Source organism: Stegodyphus dumicola, chromosome 9 (assembly GCF_044657685.1).
Source record: "Stegodyphus dumicola isolate Sdum_Otavi_A_Nest chromosome 9, ASM4465768v1".
Taxonomy (NCBI): domain Eukaryota; kingdom Metazoa; phylum Arthropoda; class Arachnida; order Araneae; family Eresidae; genus Stegodyphus; species Stegodyphus dumicola.
This window is the reverse complement of record NC_140776.1, coordinates 110,310,080-110,326,457: the sequence shown is the minus strand read 5'-3', so window position 1 is coordinate 110,326,457 and position 16,378 is coordinate 110,310,080. Positions and strand designations below refer to the sequence as shown.

The window sequence follows — 16,378 nt, the reverse complement described above, 5'->3', positions numbered from 1 at the left end:
TAACCAAAAAGGGCTTTTTTAGAGGGGTGTAGAGCAGCAGGCCTCCTCGTGGCATACCCTGGGTAACACTAAATCTGCTATAGTATTCAAAATTTAGTGTTTTTTAATCGTCGGCAAAATCTCTTACTCTTTTGCGCATTTCCCAGCAATGCTCATTTCAGTACTCTTTTTGAAGCTCTATTGATTCAGTGCGTCCGCTTCAGGCACACCCACAGAATTAAAACGATTGAATGTATTACACTGCATAATTTTAACAAAAAGATGGAAGTCTACTTCAGTTAATTGCATTGTTTCAGAAATTTCTCTACATCAATTCCAAATCTGAATATTACTACTACTCTAAATTTAAAATATGTATAAATACAGATATAAAACTATAAATTAATAAACTGATTCTAATTTCAATATTTTGTTTTACTTCAACATTAAAAAAATAATGCTTTGTAATATTAATTTCTTTGATTGTTTAGAATTGTTTTTAGTTTTTTTAAGATAGCTTAGATTTCTTAGATTGCTTAGAGTTATATTTTCAAAATGTTCTCTCATTTTTAAATTTACAACAATTGCAACTTCCTACATCATCCAGCTTATTTTCTAATTATATAACAAATCCTGTCTAAAGTTTATATAGGTCTCATTTAAAATTATAAATAATCTTAAAAGATAAACTTAATTTTAATTATTTAGCAATAACAAAAATATTATTACTTGGCCTTTAGAGAAAGCAATTAAATTCTCATAAAGATTGTAGAATTTTATAAATAAAAAATTATAAATAGGAACAACAGCAAAAAGTAAAAAGGAGAGAAAAATTTCAAGGCAGTTTGAAATTTTGAGATTCGTAAAAGCTGAAAGGTATTAGGAAGGCAGTTCTCATTTTATATCTACATCATATTTGACACATGAGCTAAACAGACTTAGCATAAAATTTGAAATAAAATTCACTTGAAAATTATTAAAAATGTAAATTCCATAAAAATTCAAAATTTAGAATGAAAAATTCTCCACCATTTTACAAAGTATGATAATGAAATGAGGAAGAAAAGAACAAAAAAAAGAAAAGAAACTTATAAATTACTTAATCTTATTCTTGTTAGTCTCCAAAAATTCAAACAGACGTGCAAAACGGATATAATAAATAACATAATACGTTTTTCATTCATTTTTTTCCTTTTGCTTTCAATAATAAAAATATTATATTAAAAATGATAAGCTCATTACATTTGGAAAATTTATGTATATATTATAGTTGTTTTTATAAAGAGTTATATGATGTTCAATGGTATAATTTCATTATTCAAATATTCGGTATGGAGACACAGAGTTGGCATAAAATTTGTACCAAAAAAAAAAATTCTAATAAAACTAATTGGCAAATACTCAAAACAGACTTTAAGATAGAATAATTCAATTTTTAGAAAAAAAATAAAAAGCTCAAATTTGTTTTTGATTTGAAAATCAGATATACCTCATTACAAGAGAACTAAATATATGCAAATCTTAAAGTTTTTAATCTGAAGAACAAATGTATCCCAATAAAATATAAAAAAGTGTAATTGAACTTGCTTTAATACTAGCTCACAGACAAGAATTTTACCAGCAGGATAAATCATGAAAGATTTAACAATCAAAAGATAAAACATTAAAAAAGAGAGAAATCAAAATGCATAACAAAATATAAAAAATTAAAATGCAACTGTAATTTTTAACATAGCACAGCTAAAATTAAAAATTTACAGACAACACATTTGCACCCAGTTTTCATGTATCAATAAATTCAATATTTGGCAGCGAAATTTAAATTTGCTGCATGCAAAAACCACAGCTGGCTATAATGCCCCATATAAAATAACAGCAATAATTGAAGAAGGGGCAGGAGGAAAGAACTTTTAACGGGATGACTAATATAAACTACATAAAACAAAAACGGTAAGCAAAATGTTATAATCAAGGCCTGGATTTTGATGACTTTTTTAAGTATTTCTCTCTTTTAAAGTACTTTTTTTTTTAATATTTTAGAACATTATGGAAGCTTTTTAAAGCAATTTTTGGGCATTTCACAACATTCCGAGGGATATTCAGTAAGAAAACTCTAAAATAAAGTAACACTTGGAATGACATTGCCTCAACTCCTATGAAGTCATTTTTACTAAGCAGGTATGTCCTACTCATAAAAAATTGATTATGTAACCTGTTAATCCTATTTATCCCAACATGCTGTTTTCATATTTTGACTTAGGTGTTTTAAATCCAAAACTCCTAATCTAGTTTTGCCACTAATGACTATTGTAATATAATATGTTAAAGGACATGGCCTAAAGCATGCATGTACTATAGCGAACATTTTCAAACTGTGGATCACAAAATAAACAGCTTTGATGCAGATACTGCTTTTTAGATTTAAATTGCACAAAATGCTTTCTGCATAGATAAAATTGAAGGAAATTTTGATACATCACATCCAATTTTAATATCCCAATTTCAATTATTAAATCTTCAAAAGAGCAAAATATGAAACTTATCGATGCATAGGCGATGTTTTAAAAAGGCCAAGTCAAAGTTTCAAACACAACATTTCTTAAATTCTGCTTTAACTAAAAATTGGACTTCTAAATTATGCAGAAAATACCCTTCATCTTGACAGAAGAAGCAGACTCTTTTGAAACTAAAAAAGTGTTAACAATAAGGGATGCAGTATTTTTTTTTTTTTTTTTTTTCCAAAGTATGCTCCCATAACTGCAGCAGATGTTGAGAGAAGTTTCTCATGATACAAAAACTTTAAAACTGCTATGAGAGATCTCTCACTTATGAAAACATCAAGAAGCACTTAATAATTCAGTGCAATTATAACACATTTGTGTGTGACTGAAAACTCAGCAGAGAAATTAAAATTCAATGCTAAATTGAGTAAGTTTTAATCTATTTGGCAATTGTGTCATTTTTTATATTATTTTTTATTTCTGGGCCAATATTTTTTTTTTTTTTTAATTTTATTTCTTAAGGACATTGTTTTCTCGACCTAAGTGGACATTTTCAGTGAATGTTTAAGTTATCAGAATCCAGATCCTGGTTTTAACGATGTCTTTTTATTTATTAATAATTAATTACTCATATGTGCAGCATTAAAGGATCAAACAGAAGCTTAACAGTTATATACTAATAAGAACCAACAGTATTGCATAAAAACCACATCAACATTATGCTTAAAACAACAGAATGATGGTATCAGGTAAAAAGATTTTCTTCAACAAAATATACACATAATAATGATATAACTGACACAAAACACAAATAAATTAATTACTAAAGGCACACACACTACTTAATATCTTGTAGTTGTAATTTACAGACAGAGTTTCAGCAGACTATTTATATGCAGTAAAAGCTCAACTATCCAGCATTCAACTAACTGGAAAGCTCAAGTAATCAGAATATTTCAGAATTTTAGAAAAAAAATTCCCTCTGAAAAATTTAGTTAATGAGATAGTTGTAACACTATTATAGAGCACGAAATACAATTAACACATATGCATTGTCCCCAAACAGTGAAATTTAGCACCAATAATGGTTACACATTGACATCATAATATAATCATAAAATGTTCCTTTTTGTTAATTCAATTAATTCTCGAAATGTGGATTAATTTTTGTAAAGAATCATTTAAGTTTTATTTTCCCTGGCATTTTGAAAAAAAAATTATTAATATTTCAGACTACATTGAGTGGAGTATTTTCAAATTAAAGGATCCAGGTATCATCAAGAAGAGCCATGATACATAACTTTAAAAACAGATAAAATGGCGATATAATGTGAAAAATTAGGATAAGCAATTTAATTTTTTATATGCCATAATTTGCACCCCTTTATTATCTAGCCAAATAAAGAATGATCATCTGCTCATTTAAACTTCTGCTGAAATAGTTGGTGACATTTCCACCAACTTTCATGTTCGGTGGGATTTTATAATCAGATTGACTTTAAGATCTACACAATACATTCAACCTTTAAGTCTGAAATGCACTTCCACCCCCCTCCCAAACTCTTATACAATTTTAAATGTAAGCTTTTGGTATTCAAGTTTGTAAAAAATAAGATGACTGCTTTTATAACTTAACAGCAGAAATTTATCCTGTTAATTTGGCTTTTATAATTTAAATTTTCTTTTTTATATGCTCAACTACCCGGAATTTTTACATATCCAGAATCTGACAGTCGAGCTTTTACTGTATATTCTTTGAAAGATCCCTCACAAACATTGTTTTTAATACCTTGAGAAAAATAAATATTATAATGAATAACAGAGGGAGAAGGAAAGTAAGGACATAAAATATTCTAATATATTAAATCATGCTATTAACTAAATTCATAGAAACTAAAAACAATAATTTTCCTGACATACATTTTATCAATAATAAATAAAGAAAGAAATAACTCTTACAAAAAATTATGCATTTGTAAATAAAATACTTGAACACAAACATCTTGTATTTCAGATGACATCTAACTGTGCAGTGAATGAACAAAACACTAGAAACAGCAGTAAAGAGAAACATGTGCTAACTTCATTTTCAATGCAGTCATTACTATTGATGTCTGTAAATTTAAACATATTCATAATTCAATAAATAAAATAAACCTTTATTTAATTGCCCCCTGAGTGAGCTGCCCAGCCAATGGTTAGTGATGTGAACTGTTGTACTGTGGGCTCAGGTTTGAATTCCAGAGAAGGCATGGACGTTCATAAGGAGGCATACTATGCAGCGAGCTGAATGTCCTCTCAAGAGGTTGACAGTAGAAAAATAGAGATGTGAGACACTTTTATCACTTTCTGGATTGTTCTCTCTCAAAACTGCACTGACAATGAGGTGGGACTGGTGAAATTCTGGTGTCCTGTCCATTTCTATCTGTACCTCTACCTTGTGTGAACACTTAACTAGTGCCTCCAAAATTTTCACAGCTCTAAGTAGTTCACCTTTGATTGGAGCTAACCTGATTACAAATGTTTGCTTGCTTTATCAAATATGAAAAAGCATGCAACGGCTATCTGTCTAAGGCAAAGCATATTGACTAGATGAAAATTTCTTATGACAAATTGGCTTATATTACCATTATACATGAGGAAAATAATGTTTTTGCTAAAAGTGTATGATTCTATGTTTTTTAACCAATTATTACGATTTAAAAGTTTATTATAATTTCTTCTTACCTTATTAGAATGCAAATTAAGTTGCAAAATAGTACTCAACAGGATGCAAATTAAGAGTCAAAGTATTTCAGCCAAGGGTTTGAATGTGTTAGAGCTTCTGGCAGTCTTGCTTGCAAATTTTTATTATCACCAGCTCTACCTAAGTTTAGTCTAGCTTCAGTCATTCTGCTAGCCGACTTTAAAAGTGCACTGTTAATTACTTGAGCCAGCTTAGATAAATTATTTTTCGTGGGTAATCTTAGACTAAATTATTTAAATTTATGCTATTTTAAATTCCCGCAAGTGATGGAGTTCATTCGGTAGCACAAATACTGCCTCCTGTTAATTTTAAAGAGCAAATAAAAAGATTATTTTAAAACTTCATAAGACTTTGCAATTTGAATTCAGATTGAAGAGGTAACTTCCTTGTCAATCTAGTAGGTTCTGAAAGACATTGGTTTATGCATCTGTACAAACAGAATCCTACAACAGATGTATTAACAATGAAAATACATGGGTTGTTTTTAGATTTGATGTGTAGTAAATTCTACACTTTACACCCATATTATAACTCCTTCAGGACTTTCAGTGGTTAGTTCAGAACATCTAGCCTTATCTTGAACGCGTGATCATCATCTCTATTATAAAATAATGAAGAATTTGTATGTATATATGTATGCAAGCATGTATGTTCCTTGCACTGTAGAAAACTGACAGTACCAAATAATTTTAACATATATAGTCTTTTAAATCAGCTGCACCTCTAAACAAAAATATTGAAATTCAAATTGCTTTTTATTTCTTTCATATTATGTACATATTTAAAGAAATTCTAATCAATGAACTCAGTGATTTAAAAGTGAGCAATGGAATAAAGCTCGAAATAAAACATTTACATCTCCAGAGCACAAGACTTGCCATTTGGCAAAATGCAAGACACTTTACCTTTCAGTTTTAATCAACGGACTCAGATATTTAAAAGCAATGTGTTTCTTTTAAATAAAATACTTTAATCTTTCATGTGTCAGCATGTTGACATTCAGTAAAGCAAAAGATATATAACTTCCAAATTTAATCCGTCCACTGTAGATTAACAAAATAAACAACTTAAAAGCAATGAACTTAGTTCTTAAAAATACTTTTTGCACTTTTTTAATTTGACTGATTTAAATAAAAATGCATTTAAATGATGAGATGCATAATCAGAAATATTTTTATGAAATTAGGCTAGCTGGATTCATTTAAATAATTACAAACTTTTTCTTTAGCATAATAACTATTCTAAGCAGCTGGTCTAGAACAGCTATTCTAGGCAGGATTACAGTTATTTTAAACTATGTATATAGTTATTCTAGGCAGGCATAACTATGCTAGGCAACTGGCCAAGCAGGCGATTAGTCTTTTAAAAGAAAGAATTAAAGTAGTTTTTGAGTAGATATTGCTTTGTTGACAACAGAATTCCAGTAAATAGTAACTGCATTTCTAAACGGAGGCAGAAGTTTTTAATGAAGGTATGTAGGTTGTTTTGAAGCAGGAGAGATGAAAATTAGTAATGCCCTCATCGGGACTCGAACCATGGACCTCTCAAATAAGCGTCGAGTATGCTGACCACTACACCACAAAGACATGCTAAGAAAGAGGGAGAAATACCTTATACAATCCCCTTTTTAAAGAGCGACTGGGGATTAGGGGACCAAATCACTAGATCCTGTTGGTGAAGAATCATCATCCACCACCTTTTTCAGTTCAGGCACCACTGCAGAGTTATTAGGTTATTTTGAAGCAGGAGAGATGAAAAATGAGCAATACCCTTGCCAGGACTCTAACCACGGACCTCTCGAATACACATCAAGTGTGCTGACTGCTACATCATGAAGGATGCTAAGAAGGCGGGAGAAATCCTTAGAGGTACACAAAAACTTATCCTCTGGTATGGCGAGTGCTTCAGTGCTATCAGTGCTCATGGAGAAAACAGCTAAGTAGGTATCTTCAAAGGAAAAACGATTTCACTCTAGCTTAAATTACACTTCAATGACTGACATAGGTGAGCTTTATGGAAAATAGATAGTTTATTACCATTAGGTTTATAATTTGTTAAAGTAATCTTATCTAACACACTGCTGACAATTTATTTGTTTTATCAAAAGCAACGTTGGGAATAATAATATTAAAATGAAGAAAAATGATGTTTTCATATATAAGAGGCAAAGTTCTTAGATAAATTATTTTTAATGTCATCATTAATCTCCTAATAATATTACTGCATAAATTATTCTTAATCTTATTAAATCTACTAACAATGTTACTGGATTCATGAAATGAAAAAAAAAAAAAAAATCCACTAAACATGTCATTTGGTAAGTGATGATTTGGTATGCTGAAAGGGAAAATGAATTTGCTAGAATAGCACTACATTCTGTAACTCATGAAATAAATAAATCAAAAAAAAAATTAAATTAAACATGCCTATTTAAATCAAACATTTCCTGATGAACTTTTTACATATATAGGTTCTAAAGATACATTATTAGTCCAAAGGGGCTTCATCCCTGAAGGACTATTGTTTTCGTTTTGCAATTTTGGGTTAAATCACTATAAACGGTGAATCACTTTTCAAACTGTTGCCACCAAATGTTAAGAGTCCTGCATTATATTTGAAGAAATTAAATAACAAAAAATCTGCATAAATGTATGTATATTTCTCGCACTGTGATAAAACAACAGTACATACAGCAATCAAATTTTGAATGACATAATCCTCCTATAAATATGAGCATGTGGAAGACCAAATTTGAAATTTGGAATTTGTTTTATTGATTTCATATTTTGTAAAATTTTAATGAATTTTTCAGTAACAAACTCAATGATTTAAAAGTGCGAAATAGGAACACTCTACCGGGGGGGGAGGACCTTTTTTCCACACAGAACATGCGGAACTGTGTATCGGAAATTCTAAAGATATCCTCATTTTAAAATTGTTTTGCGACATTGCTATTGAACTGAATTTTACGGTTTAAGTGCAAAGAACATGATATTTAATATATAAAGGTAACACACAAAACGTTAAAAAAAAGCCCCATGGGACACAATTTAAAATCTGAAACCTTTCAGATTTTCTTTTTTTAAGATTTTTTTGTTTGTTTTAATTTTGAAAGTGCCATGAAAATATTGGGCATGGTGAAATCACAGTTGTTTGTAAAAAAATGTAAAGAACTAAAGAACTGGTAGAATCTGAAAGCACTATTACTGCTTTTCTTTCTTTCTTAGTTTTTTTTTTGGGGGGGGAGTGCACATTTACTGAGTAGTTAACAACATGAAATGAATAAAATGTAAACAAATAAAAAACTACATCATACTTTTCTTGCTTTAAAAATCTTATCCCTTACAGGATTAAGAGTATGAGTTAATCCTTTTAGGCTAGATATCTTTAACTCAACAGGATGTTCTGACACTTTGTTCCACTTTAAGCCCCTAAGCAGCATAACTACCTTTATTTGATCATTAGAATTTCTTGTTACTTGTAATATATTGGTTTATAATTTAAATTATTTTATTTTCTTACTTTCTTTCATTATGTTAAATATTATCTTAATAAATGAAAGTTTATGAAAATAGAGACTAAGGTAACTAATTATATAAAGTTAGGTAAAAGAGGAATTTCAAATGCAGTTCTTCATGAACAACTCCAAAATGCCATGCCACTCACTGGGTTAAGTAAAATAATTGTATGCCTTTCATGATCCTCATGCATTCTACAGTAATGCATTAAAATTGCTCCAGCTTGAGGAAGAGTGAGTGGTTCAGTATGAATGATAACCAGTATGACAGTGGTCTGAAACTTAAATTGCATGCAAGCCAAATGCATGATTTGAAAACAACAGATGACGGTTCACAATTTTTTTTTAAGAAAATGAGAATTTTTTCTCTGATAAGCATGAACAAAATCTGTATTTTCAAATCTTTGAATAAGATTTATATCACACTATATATTAATTAGCTAAATTTACAGATTTTTTTGTTGTGTATTTATTATTCATGTTAGTTTTTAATGGCAAGGAATATAATGTAAACCTGAATATAAAATAACTAAAATCTTGAAATCTTTGCAATACTAAAGGTTTTGGCTTCCCTGTTCCGAGAACTAGCTCACTACAGGTCGACTCTGCCTTCGGGCACGTCGTGGAGGTTCAACCTCCACTATTACCCTCCAGCAGAGCCGCGCACCACCTGGATACGTCACCAGGCAGCACCGGTCGTCAAATGCTCCTACCAGTCGCTCGGGCGAGCCCGTCGCAGCGGGACATTACCCAGCGACCCCGGGGGAAATCCCTACGGGTTACTAGCACCACGCCGCGCTAGGACGTGCCAGACTCCGAGGCCGGCCAATAAGTGACCTTTCCCAGAGCCTTCAGAACCACCAAGTTCATAAATTTTATACCCCCGTGGCCGAGACTGCCTAGGTACAGATCCTAGCCAGTAACTTCGCAGACTTCTCTATGTCGACACTGCACAACTGAAATGTATTTGCAGACCACATAAAACTTTTTTGGAGGATGCATGCGTCCTGTGGGCTGCCAGTCTGAGACCACCGGCCTACCATTTACAAATGGTAGCTCATTCAGAATACGGGAGAACCAACACACCATCACATAGCCATCCAGACTGTTTTGATCATTCAATGCTCATCACTGAAGCATATCAAATAGAATTCCAGAGATTTGTAACATAATCCATATTTTTTGATGATTTTATCATTTATGCAATTCAGAAATTTAATATTAACATTAAAATACTTTTACCTGTTTTTATACATATGTAAAAAACTATCTATTTTACTTTACATCAAGGTAATATATTTTTGACAAAAGTAAAAATTTTTCATTTTAATTTAATCTCACTCAGAATAAAAGTTATCAAAATTTAATGGATTTTTAATAAGGAAATAAAAAAATAACTATACAGGAAAACACAAAAAATAAATAAATATTTACACAATATGGCAAAAAAAGAATTACAGTAGAAGACCGAAAATCTGCCAATATCTGGCAGATCACACAGCATCTTAAATATCACCAATGGATTGTCTCATTCAGCAGTGATACAAGCTACCACATTTTAAGGATTATCATTTTTATTTCTATTGTTAATCGAATATTTTTTCCCACAGTTATCAAACTTGTGGCTATAACTAATGATTAGCCAAGAATGTTAATTTTAATAATCTTCCATTAATAGGGCAAATGTGTGCAGTCAAAATGCTCACAAGTGAACAAAGCAATACAATAAAAATAAAAAATTTATATAGCAAATTGCACTCAACACAGTGACTCTGCAAGTTTTAATCTAGTGACATTTTTTATCTCATTTTAATGAAGGAACCAAATCGATTTTATGATTTGGCAACTGTTAAATGATAAAGAAACATGCATTCAATTATTTCAGAAAAACGAATAATCAAAAAGACTTACTTCAAATAACCTTGATTATATATTTTTGAGCAGAGATGTGTATTGAATGTGTCGTTAGAGTTGTCACCATTCTTTCAGGTTACATTTTGCCCTAGCATTAACACCTGGCAATGATTGCTGCTCCTTTATGATAAAAAGTACCAGCAATTTTTTTTTTTTTTTTTTTTTTTTTTTTTTTTTTTTTTTTTTTTTGTTACAAGTAGAACCGAAAATACTTTTTTTTGGTCATATCAGAATGTCAGGTTCTAAATAAATTTACAATTTTTCTACAAATCATAGTGAAAAGAAAATGAATTTAGAACAACAAAACTGTGTGCCTTTTTCAAAAATAATGATTCTTGTATAATTTGAAGGAAAATGGGCTCAAACTAGAACATTCTTAAGTTTTAAAATAAACTACTGTAAATAAATATTTGGCACATAAATACTTTTTATATGACTTTTATTTTCAACATATTTAATACTTATTTCCCCACTAAAAAGTCACAAAATTTATGGTTTTTTTTAACCTATTTATTTACTTTCTCTCCCCAGCATTTTAAAAAAAAAATCTAAATTAAATAATTTTTTATTTATGACCTGAAATCCAGACAACTCTAAATTCTGTGCAACTTCAGAACTTAGGCTGTGCAGACTTTTGGTCTCCCACTGCAATTTTTTTACCAGTTGTACATTTGGTGCTAAAATGATATGAGTCTAATAAATATAACATATCCTGTAAATATTTTCATGTGTGACTTTCATTGAAACAGTTCAAACAAAGGAAAGGCTTTTTTGGACAGTCGTCACAATACGTCGTTACTTGTTTTGTAATTTTTCCTGCATCCTTAGACGATCGTTGAATACGATGACGTTTATAGCAGCCTACACAACGTCGCCTTTTTTTTCTGATAGGACCATCAGACTTCTTCAAACGATGGAAAGATTTCACAGAAGGTGTACTCCATGTGGAATATGAGTCTGAAGTATACACTAAAATATGATGAATTTTAGTGCTAAACACTCTTTAAATCCTTAGAATTGATAATCAAAATAATTGTGGTATTTTGTTTACATTCACAAACATATAATAATAATAAAAATAAAAAAAAGAAGGCTGAAGTTCATTTATTTATTTGTAATAAATGATATTTTTTTTACGTGAACCAATTAAGAATTAAATACTTTTCAAAGAGGCTTACAATAAATATTATATGATAAAAAGAATAAAACCTAAAAAATACAGTATAAGGTCCAAAATCCAGAAGTCCAATATCTGGAATGAACTCGTATCCAGAGCTTCAGACCACCAATCCAAAAAGCAAATAAATATATAAACAAAATTAAAATAACATAAAAATTTTCCCTTCTTAAGGCCCATTTCCATGAGGAAACATATCTCTGAGCCAATATATCTGGGGCACCTTCCTCAGACCGTCTACACAGGGAAACTTATCTCTGAGATGTCAGCATGTCTGTAGTATCTGCTTTGGAAGCCATGATTACCATGCATGACGGGATACATTGCCGCTGGAGACAGTCAATGAAATTGCATATGGAAATTACATGTTTGAAAAGCAATGAATTTACTTTCAGAGTTTTACTTAATGAATAATGCATGATGTGAATGATTTGGAGTATTTGTTATATTTCAACAAACTTAATTCATGATGAAATATTTCTTTCAGATCAGAATTTCTGATTTATTGATTTATAAATAGAATATTTTTCAATCTTGATACAAGTGATTTGCTACTGTAAGCTATGCATTTTTTTACCTCATTAGTTAGCATTAACTAAATATGCTAGGATATTCATTCCGGTTTAAGGGGATTATCATATTATTACGAAATGTCCAGCTGTGGTAAGATAGCTTCTCCGCAAAGTGGTTTTAAGGTTGCCAGAAAAGGGCAAGGGAAGGCAGGGTTGTCGTTTTTGGCATGAAATCGCCCATTTGGCAAAAAATTGGCAATATGCCAAAGACGGATGGGGAACCTTCTGGAACGAATTCTTACCGGTTTGGCCCAGAGTGTTCTCGAACACAAGACAAAAGCTATATAAACCCTGCTGGTATGCAGACTTTCAGTCAGTGCCTCGTATAGTGTGTTGATCATCAGTCTAGAGTCAAGTTGGTTGTCGAGAGTATTGCGAGTCTAGAGAGTGATTGTCGAGTCTATCGAGTGAATTGCGAGTTGCAGTGTAGAGGGTCTCGATATTGCGGCGAGTTCCAAGAACAACCGAACAGAGTCAGGAGCTGCACTCTGGTGCTTTGCTGTGAAACAGTCTTCACCGGTACAGCCTTATGGCTGGAGTCTCGAGAATACATAAGAGTTCCGAGAACGATTGAACTGAGTCGGAAGCTGTACTCTGGTGCTTTGCCATGAAGGTGTCTTCACCATTTATAGCCTGAAGGTTGTGTTGCTGATTATTTCAGTGCGTATGTCACAGTTTCTTGATGACTGTAAACTTCATTTTGGAACTGTCCTGAGTAATACTAGCTAATAAATTGTGTTTCCATTCTTCATCAAGTGTTGACGTTAATCACTCCAAATCCCCAAACCCGTACAGAAATATAACAATATTTTTATGCTCTGAGAAAAACAAGAAAAGCTTAGTTTATCATTGGTTTACATTTGATTCTATTTCTGATTTTCAATTGTTCATGATTTTTCAACATTTGGACTAGATTTAGCTAGCTCAATCATTTAAGGTATTTAGAGCATCATAAAATCTTTTTTTTAATTTTTTAATTACATAATTTTATACAAACTATATAAATATATTAGACTTTTACCTTATTTATTGAGTGCTATAATTTAAAATTTGTTTTTCTTCTTTCATGTACTTAAAATAATACTTTATTATGAATCGAATTATCAGCAATGTTATGTTATAATTATGGCATATATGAAATAATCGATTTATTTTCTGCTTCTTTGAAAGTGAATGATAATATTCACAGCAAAACACAGCAAAATACACACACATTATATCTTACAACTGATTGCTTTTCTTTCATGCTTCATTATTTTTTATTTTATTTTATTTTATTTATTTTATTTTATTTTTATTTTTATTTTTATTTTTTTTTTTTTTTTTGAAATTTACAGTTTTTATTTCCTTTTCATATTTTACCTTTTTAATCATATCTACAATTAACTGCTTTTTTCCCTCCTTCATTAATTTTATTAATTTTTAATTTATCAAGAGTACAAGTAAGTCCATTTTTTTATCAAAAATTGAGCATTAATTGTGAAAGTTTAAGTAATGTTATGTTTTAATTAAAGTACTGTCCATTGCTAGCCAATACCTTTTTCCATCTTTCTGGCAACACAGAGATACCACATCAGAAGAATATTTCATCTTTCGTAGCTATCCACAAATCAGCACCATTTTTGATACCTTCAAATGATGCAAAGCACTGCTCAGACAGGTCATGCATCATCAATCAAAACAAGTAGTAATTAGAAGGAGTAATGCCTGGTAAATACAGCGAGAGGGAGAAAACTTCTCATTTGAGTGTTTCTGAGTAGGTTTTGACTAGTGCTGAAACTTGTGGATAAGCGTTATCATGCAGGACAATAATTTATCATGTCTGGAATAGTAGTGGGCGTATTTTCTTTTAGTGCTTGTCTCAGTCTCATCAATTGTGTTCAGTACAGAGCCTTTGTAATGGTCTTCTTCGGATTGAACAACTGATAACATATGACACCAAGTTGATCCCACCATATACACACCATGATTTTTTTTTTTTTTTTTTCTAACCAACTTGGTTGTCGATGTTGAAGCCTGCCAGGTGGTTCCCATGATTTCATCTTCTTTAGGTTATCGTAGTGATTATATTTTTCATCACCAGTGACAATATGATGCAAAAAAACCTTTTGTTTATGCCTGGCAAGTAGCATTTCACGTGTAAAAATTGGTGTTCAATGTTTTTCGGTGGTTTCAGTACATATGGGACCTGCTTTCCTTACATTCAAATTTTTCCCACTAGTTTTAAATGATGTGAAATTCTTGTTGAGTCACATCTAATGTAAGTGCAAGTTCTACTTGCGTTTGGCACCAATTCTCATCAATTAATACTTCCTTTTGAAACCACTCATGCAACTTCTCGCACTTAATGTAGTCTTGCCATATGCTTCTACAAGCAATAGATGCTCCTTAGCTGCAGATTTCTTCAAATTAGATAAGTAAGCCAAAAGTTTCCACAAATAATGCTCATTCGGCTCTAAAGTTGACATTTTTGCATGAAATAGGTATATGATGCTGATACAAAATCGTGAATATTTCAAGGTTATGTTGTTAGCAGATACCCAGTGTTACGATATGGTGTTTAACTTCGGACAAGTTTAAACATAACTTACTGGTAATGCTATTTTTTTGTCAAATGGCAGACACCTATTTGCACTCCTCTCAGGAGCAATCTGCGACAACTGCTGACAGCCTTTGCTGCATTTAAAGAAGAAATAAACCAGACAAAGAATCCTTTAAAGAAGAAAAAACATGAAAACTGTTCAACAAAAGTTGGGAGGGGCCAACAATTTCATTAAAGAAGAGATGAAAGTGGGCCATGAATCCATTAAAAAAAAAGATGAAAGCTGTTAAAAGAGAGATGAAAACGGGCTGAAAAGACACTAAAGCAGATCAAGAAAAGTGGAAGGGGCTGTTTAGTGAGTTCAAGGAAAGACTGTAGCAGATCAAAAAAGAACTCAAAAAAGAAATTATAGCCATAATGGAAAACAAATTCTAGGCTGTGGAAGGCAGAATAGATATGGTTGAAAAAAAAGTTGTAGAAATTGATAATGAGTTTCTGCTGCTGTTGCCAAACAAGTTGATAGCCTAAAAACATCCATAATGAAAGATGGACACAATTTTGATACCTTCAAATTCATATATAAATGACAACCCGACCTTTATAAAACTCTCTACATATGATGGAAAGACCTAGAAGCAAGTGCACAAGACTCAGTTCTCTCTAGTGACAAACAAGAATGGATGGGATGCTATCTTGCTGCTTCACTAACAGCAGATGCAGCAGATATCCTTCAAAATCTAAAAAAGACTTTAGACTCTGAAGCTCTCTCCGGAGCACTAGAGCTGCGTTTTTGTGAGAAATGTCTAAAAGATTACAGCAGGTTTCAGTTGAAATCTTGGCAACAGAAGCCCATAGGAACAGTTCAGGAGTTCACCACAGATGTTGAAAGCCTGACACATCTTGCTGTTTAAGACTATCCATCAGAAGCAAAGACCTATCTCTGCAATACTTCATCGATGACAGCTAGAGTCCTGAGACAGAAAGCCCAGCAAATGGTAGATGTCAAAGATCCAAAAATCACTTTAGTGTACGCCATCAAATTCGGGGCAGCTCAGCAAACAATGCATAGAGAACGCCACCCAATCAGAGCTGCTCACGTCAAGAAGCTAACGAATCAACCGACAGTTTGTGTAGGTGATTTAATGAGGCAATTGAATGCCCTGAGATGGAATAGGAGTCACAACAAACCAGCCCTGAAGTGGTGAAACTGCAGAGGTTCAGGCCACGTATGAAGGAAGTGCAGAACATCCCAAGCCATGGGCGTTAATACTATTCCTAGAGCAAAGAACAGGGAACTAATTTGTGGCCATCTTGCAAGATTCCCATATATTGAAAAGTGCCATTTTAAAGCACTCAAGATTTCTGCAAAGACTGGTCACAATAATGGACTTTTCATCATGGGACATAAATGGAGTTACTTCCAGTATCAC

At 31.7% G+C, this 16,378-nt stretch overlaps 1 protein-coding gene across 5 annotated transcripts in view; it reads right to left on the bottom strand.

Annotated features, from left to right (window-relative positions):
• The window catches only part of LOC118179849 (uncharacterized), a 109,004-nt gene that overhangs the window by 30,969 nt on the left and 61,657 nt on the right, over positions 1 to 16,378 (bottom strand). The window contains exon 5 of one of the 5 annotated variants that reach the window (XM_085823902.1): positions 1,552 to 11,626. The exons of the other annotated variants lie outside the window; for them this stretch is intronic. Within the exon in view, the coding sequence (XP_085680028.1) occupies positions 11,382 to 11,626 (245 nt within the window). The 3' untranslated portion in view covers positions 1,552 to 11,381. Of the gene's footprint in view, positions 1 to 1,551; positions 11,627 to 16,378 lie in introns of those variants that run through there. 5 annotated transcript variants of the gene reach the window in all.